Raw genomic sequence first — 7104 nt, 5'->3', positions numbered from 1 at the left:
AGCCCGCAGCGCCAGGCGTGAGCCGTGCGCGGAGCACTTGCTCCACAGCACCTTGTGATTCATTGTCCGATTGTGTCATTGGCAGAAGAGGGTTTGTTTGTTTGGGGTGAGATTTCGTTTCTATGAATGAGCGCGTGAGCCAGTGTGCGCTCACAGTGCTGGGCAGGTGCCAGCAAGTTGAGGAAACAGACAAGGAGCCAGGGGTGGGCTTCCCAGGGAGCCCAGGCGATGGGGTGGGCTCGTGTCCCGTGTCCCGTGCCGGGACCTCTCCCGGGGCACCTCCTGTGCCTTCTACAACACGACGGCCGGGTCAGGCCCAGCCCCGCCGGGACAGAGGCTCTGGGAAGAGCGTCTGGAGGGGGCTTCCTGGCCCGGAGGGCACGCACCGGCAGGGCCTTCCTCTGGGTCCACACAGACTTGGCGAGGACAGCGTCCTCCTGTTGCGGGGTAGGGGCTGCGGGGCAGGGGCTGCAGGCCTGGAAGGCCCCCCAGACACCTCGTGTGCACACTGGGCCCTGCTGGGCACGCCTCACCCTTTTACAGGTGGCGTACTAATACCCCATGGGGGCCGGTGGTGCCCGCATTTCCCAGATGAGGAAACCGAGGCAGAGAAGACCTCCAGGCTGGTCAGAGGCAGACCTGGGCAGGTCTCAGGCGGGCTGCCGGCAGCCTCCACGCCCGCCTCGGCCCACTGAACTGGTCCCAGCACCCGCCGCTCTTTATCCTCAGCTCAGCTCAGCTCCGCAATACACACGCGCCCAAACTCACTGGGATCCCCTCCTCTGAGACCAACTGTCTCCCTTTCACAGTGTTTGGGAGAGAAGCTCAGGGCAGTGGAGGAGAACAGAGGAAGAAGAGGGGCAGAGCCCACCCCAAACTTATCCATCTGCAGAGCCAAGAGTGGGCTGGCCCTGGCGGCTCCGCGGCTCTTAGCGGAGGGATGAGGCACAGACAGGCTGAGGGCACAGCCGTCCCTCACTGGAGAGGAGAGCACCCTGGGGTCAAGCAGCCTGGCCAGGCTCCCCTGAGCCAGGACCAGGATCCACGCCACTGGACTCAAGCCCAGCGCTCTCCCCTCTGCCCTCTGCCTACCTGCCCTGCGCTGGGCAGAGGGACCCCCCTGGGAAGGCTGCCGATGGCAGGGTGGGGCGGGGTCCAGGAGAGTGAGGCAAAATTGAAAGGAGCAAAATTGAAAGGGGCTCCCCCAAGCCTCAAGATTCAAAATAATATGCAAATGCAATATCTAAAAAAAAATCAAAATAAATGCAAAGAATCCATAATGATAAAATGAAAATTTTAAGTAAGGACACGATCAGTGGATCAGCGACAGTGTGGTGACAAGCCCCATGGGAGCCTGGAGCAACAGGGAACATTGTTGCTTACAAGCGTCTGTTCCGTTCTGCCTCCATTATGGCCTTCACTTTGTTATTTGTAAAGTTGCATTAAAATGTTACTTTTGCTGAGTGTTTTTGTTTTGGTGGCTCCTTCACTTCTGCCCCTGGGGCAGGGGCTTCACCTGCCTGACCTGATTCCTGTCCCTGCTCCTCTGCAGTGGCACGTACCTGAGGTGGGGGCAGGGCCTGTGGGTTGTGACTCAGAGCCCCACACCAGTCACGACAGGGAGAAACAGAGCCAGGGGGACGGACAGGGAGGAAGGGATCGGCTTGGTCACTAGGAACTCGGAGAGTTATTTTGAGAATGCAGAACTAACTTCTCTAATCGGTCTGAGAGTTTGCAACACAATACTGCTTGGAGCTATTTTCCAATATGACCCAATTTCTCCAAAAAGGGGACACACGGGGAAACAATGAAAAGGAAGCAAGATAAGTGCAGATGATACTTGGGCTAAAAAATAGGGAAAGTACATCGAAATGTGTCATCACCTTCCCAGCCCGCAGGGCCAGGCGTGAGCCGTGCGCGGAGCACTTGCTCCACAGCACCTTGTGATTCATTGTCCGATTGTGTCATTGGCAGAAGAGGGTTTGTTTGTTTGGGGTGAGATTTCGTTTCTATGAATGAGCGCGTGAGCCAGTGTGCGCTCACAGTGCTGGGCAGGTGCCAGCAAGTTGAGGAAACAGACAAGGAGCCAGGGGTGGGCTTCCCAGGGAGCCCAGGCGATGGGGTGGGCTCGTGTCCCGTGTCCCGTGCCGGGACCTCTCCGGGGGCACCTCCTGTGCCTTCTACAACACGACGGCCGGGTCAGGCCCAGCCCCGCCGGGACAGAGGCTCTGGGAAGAGCGTCTGGAGGGGGCTTCCTGGCCCGGAGGGCACGCACCGGCAGGGCCTTCCTCTGGGTCCACACAGACTTGGCGAGGACAGCGTCCTCCTGTTGCGGGGTAGGGGCTGCGGGGCAGGGGCTGCAGGCCTGGAAGGCCCCCCAGACACCTCGTGTGCACACTGGGCCCTGCTGGGCACGCCTCACCCTTTTACAGGTGGCGTACTAATACCCCATGGGGGCCGGTGGTGCCCGCATTTCCCAGATGAGGAAACCGAGGCAGAGAAGACCTCCAGGCTGGTCAGAGGCAGACCTGGGCAGGTCTCAGGCGGGCTGCCGGCAGCCTCCACGCCCGCCTCGGCCCACTGAACTGGTCCCAGCACCCGCCGCTCTTTATCCTCAGCTCAGCTCAGCTCCGCAATACACACGCGCCCAAACTCACTGGGATCCCCTCCTCTGAGACCAACTGTCTCCCTTTCACAGTGTTTGGGAGAGAAGCTCAGGGCAGTGGAGGAGAACAGAGGAAGAAGAGGGGCAGAGCCCACCCCAAACTTATCCATCTGCAGAGCCAAGAGTGGGCTGGCCCTGGCGGCTCCGCGGCTCTTAGCGGAGGGATGAGGCACAGACAGGCTGAGGGCACAGCCGTCCCTCACTGGAGAGGAGAGCACCCTGGGGTCAAGCAGCCTGGCCAGGCTCCCCTGAGCCAGGACCAGGATCCACGCCACTGGACTCAAGCCCAGCGCTCTCCCCTCTGCCCTCTGCCTACCTGCCCTGCGCTGGGCAGAGGGACCCCCCTGGGAAGGCTGCCGATGGCAGGGTGGGGCGGGGTCCAGGAGAGTGAGGCAAAATTGAAAGGAGCAAAATTGAAAGGGGCTCCCCCAAGCCTCAAGATATCAACCAGACTGACCGACAGCATTCCTGAGCAGCCCCAGCTGGAGGGACCATATTCCTCTCAGACCTCATGGCCTGGGCCCAGCGGGCCTGAGAAGCTGAAGGCAGAGGTCCGAGTCCTATCGGACACCTGCACCCCTTATGAGGGGCAGGGTCCCCTTGACCTGCTCTCAGAAACCATAGACGCCTTCTCTTCCCAGCGCCCCCCCAATCCTCACCCCGCCCCCCCATCCATCTCGCCTTCCCTCCAGCCCCTGCCCCTTCCACGAAAGATCCGGGCAGCCTCCCCCTGCAGCCTCCAGGCCGGGGAAGAGAGGAGAGAGGTCCTGGTTTCTGGAAGCAAGCTCAGCACAGACTGGGAATCAGCAGGCTACGCCCGTCCTCAATCCTGTTGGTAACACAGAGTCCTGCTGGGTCAAACCCCCAGAGCTCCAAGTTTTTTGTTTGTTTGTTTTAATATATGAAAAAAAAAATCAAAATAAATGCAAAGAATCCATAATGATAAAATGAAAATTTTAAGTAAGGACACGATCAGTGGATCAGCGACAGTGTGGTGACAAGCCCCATGGGAGCCTGGAGCAACAGGGAACATTGTTGCTTACAAGCGTCTGTTCCGTTCTGCCTCCATTATGGCCTTCACTTTGTTATTTGTAAAGTTGCATTAAAATGTTACTTTTGCTGAGTGTTTTTGTTTTGGTGGCTCCTTCACTTCTGCCCCTGGGGCAGGGGCTTCACCTGCCTGACCTGATTCCTGTCCCTGCTCCTCTGCAGTGGCACGTACCTGAGGTGGGGGCAGGGCCTGTGGGTTGTGACTCAGAGCCCCACACCAGTCACGACAGGGAGAAACAGAGCCAGGGGGACGGACAGGGAGGAAGGGATCGGCTTGGTCACTAGGAACTCGGAGAGTTATTTTGAGAATGCAGAACTAACTTCTCTAATCGGTCTGAGAGTTTGCAACACAATACTGCTTGGAGCTATTTTCCAATATGACCCAATTTCTCCAAAAAGGGGACACACGGGGAAACAATGAAAAGGAAGCAAGATAAGTGCAGATGATACTTGGGCTAAAAAATAGGGAAAGTACATCGAAATGTGTCATCACCTTCCCACGCCCTCATGTGGCTTCTGTGTGGACAGCCGCGAGTCTGCAGTGGGAGTCGCGTCATCTTTTGATGTAACAATTGCACAACGCTCCGCTGTGCACGCAGTCCCTGTCTCAGCCTCACGTGGGAGCTGGAGGTCACCCAGGCCCCCTGCGCACCCCTCCACAGAGGATGGAGCTGGCGTCGCGGACACTGACTGATGCGCCAGGGCCAGGGCCCGACAGCCAGGGCCCAGGCAAGGCAGCCGCCCTGCGAGGAACCCATCCCATTTCACACTCTACAAGCCGCCTGTGGCCATGTGCACGTGGAAGATGCAGAACATAAAACTCAAGGGAAAAACTGAAGAGCAAAATCCAACACCCGCGAGTGTCTCTTTTTGCCCATCCTACATTCATCTACCAACCTACCTACCTACCTACCTACCTATCATCTATCTACCTATCATCTATCTACCTATCTATCTAGACAGCTGTCTATTTGGTTCTCAATTCATAGGACACTAAATACAAATTTAACACCCAGCCAGCGTGGCTCAGTGGTTGAGCATCAACCTATGAACCATGAAGCCACAGCACATGCCCAGGTTGTGGGCTCCATCCCCAGGGGGGGGCGTGCAGGAGGCAGCCGATCCATGATTCTCTCTCATCATGGATGCTTCTCTCTCTCTCTCTCTCTCCCTCTCCCTTCCTCTCTGAAATCAATAAAAAAGGTTTTTTAAAAAAAGCTGTTGGGGCAGAGCTGTCCCTCGAGGTGGTCCCACAGGTTTAACTGGCCTGTGATGCTGGCTCAGGGCACAGTTCCCACCACTACTAGATGCCCGGGCACCCCGAGTCCATGGCTTTCTTTTTTAAAACAATTGCATTTATTGGGCTGACACTGGTTAATACCCCCGGCTTTCATTGGGAAACGATTACAGTGTGGCCTCTCGGGCCTGGTCCTCCACAGCATCGCGACCACAGTGTCCCTGTCTCTTGGTTTTGGAGCGTGGCACCCGAGCGTTTGGGCCAGAAGGAGACTTCACGCACCCCTCCCTGTACGTCTCGTGTCATCAATGAGGAACAGGCGTCAGGGGGGGCATGGAAAAGGAGAGGGGTGCCCAGCCAGTCTTGGGGGACGGTGTCCTAATGGAGGCAGGAGTTCTGAGCCTGTGGGATGTCAACGGTAAACCTGACGGAGGGCCCTCCACTCACGTGGAACTCCTCTCGGAACATCTTGCAGTCGTCGGCCGAGCGGGCCCGGATCTCCTCCTCCAGCCGCCCCACCGGGATGGGGAAGTACTTCTTGGGCCCCGAAGGGGACCTGCTGAGAAGCATCACCCTTTGCTGCTCTGTGGGATCAAAAGAAACACGGGCCGTTCAGCAGGACTCAGGGGGCGGCGGGGGCCTGGGCCCAGCGGGCCTGAGAAGCTGAAGGCAGAGGTCCGAGTCCTATCGGACACCTGCACCCCTTATGAGGGGCAGGGTCCCCTTGACCTGCTCTCAGAAACCATAGACGCCTTCTCTTCCCAGCGCCCCCCCAATCCTCACCCCGCCCCCCCATCCATCTCGCCTTCCCTCCAGCCCCTGCCCCTTCCACGAAAGATCCGGGCAGCCTCCCCCTGCAGCCTCCAGGCCGGGGAAGAGAGGAGAGAGGTCCTGGTTTCTGGAAGCAAGCTCAGCACAGACTGGGAATCAGCAGGCTACGCCCGTCCTCAATCCTGTTGGTAACACAGAGTCCTGCTGGGTCAAACCCCCAGAGCTCCAAGTTTTTTGTTTGTTTGTTTTAATATATGTTTATTGATCTCAGAGAGGAAGGGAAAGGGAGAGAGAGAAACGTCAATGATGAAAGAGACTCATGGATCGGCTAACTCCTACACACCCCCTACTGGGGATCGAGTCCACAACACAGGCATGGGCCCGTGACCAGAATTCGAACCTGGAACCCTTCAGTCTGCCGACGCTCTATCCACTGAGCCAAACTGGCTAGGGCGGGTTTTGTGTTTTTTGGAGGGAGGTGGGGGCTAGGCAAGGGGCATTGAAAAGGAGACGGGTGCCGGCCGGTGTGGCTCAGTGGTTGAGCATCAACCTAGGAACCAGGAGGTCACGGTTTGATTCCCCGTCAGGACACAGGCCTGGGTTTTGGCTGGATCCCCAGTGTGGGGCGTGCAGGAGGCAGCAGATCAGTGATTGTCTCATCACTGATGTTTCTCTCTCCCTCTCCCTTCCTCTCTGAGATCGATAAAACTGTATTTTAAAATAAGAAAGAGGAGCGGGGTGATGGGCGAAGGGCACCTACAATTCGGAGTGAGACAGCAAGAACTCATTAGGGGCCACCTCTTTCTGGGGGGGGGCCATCTGGACAGGGTCACCCTGGAAACCTCGCTGTCTTGCTGGCTCAGGGCCTGTCCCTACCTGCCCGCCTGCAGGGCAGCTGCTCTGAGCCCAGCCAAGGCCTGCCCCAGGCTGTTCCCAACACCCAGGCTGCGGAAGGAGCCTGCCCCCCACACCCTCCTCCCTCCCACACCGTCCTCCCTGGGGGGGGGGGCGGAGGGGCAGGAAGGTGGCGCAGAGGTCAGGTTATCACCCCCAGGGTCACTCCCCGGGCACTAGCCCTGCTCCCCTGCCAGGTCCTAGCTGTGGACGCTCCTGTTGCTACCTGGGGGCTGCGGGGAGGAGGGGGCGCTTTCGCAATCCCCTCTCAAGCCTGACAGGCAGCGCGCTGGCTCCCCAAACCACAGAACTTCCGCCGCCGCTGAGTGAGGGCGCCCAGGTCACCCACGCGAGGCCTCACGCCTTTCTCGGCACCTCGAGGTGTGGCCAGACAAGCGATGTGCCTCTGGGCAGCATTTACCATGAGGAACCCAACCAAGGCCGAGGGAGGTGGGACACGCCCCCAGGCCCCCATCCTTCTGGTTAC

At 58.4% G+C, this 7104-nt stretch overlaps 1 protein-coding gene across 1 annotated transcript in view; it reads right to left on the bottom strand.

The window, feature by feature from the left end:
* The window catches only part of PTPRE (protein tyrosine phosphatase, receptor type, E), a 70423-nt gene that overhangs the window by 24687 nt on the left and 38632 nt on the right, over positions 1-7104 (bottom strand). Inside the window, exon 4 of the mRNA XM_014530149.1 lies at positions 5400-5549. Within this exon, the coding sequence (XP_014385635.1) occupies positions 5400-5549 (150 nt within the window). The remainder of the gene's footprint in view (positions 1-5399; positions 5550-7104) is intronic.

Source organism: Myotis brandtii, unplaced genomic scaffold, assembly GCF_000412655.1.
Source record: "Myotis brandtii unplaced genomic scaffold, ASM41265v1 scaffold725, whole genome shotgun sequence".
Taxonomy (NCBI): Eukaryota; Metazoa; Chordata; class Mammalia; order Chiroptera; family Vespertilionidae; genus Myotis; species Myotis brandtii.
This window is presented reverse-complemented; position numbering and strand designations above follow the sequence as displayed.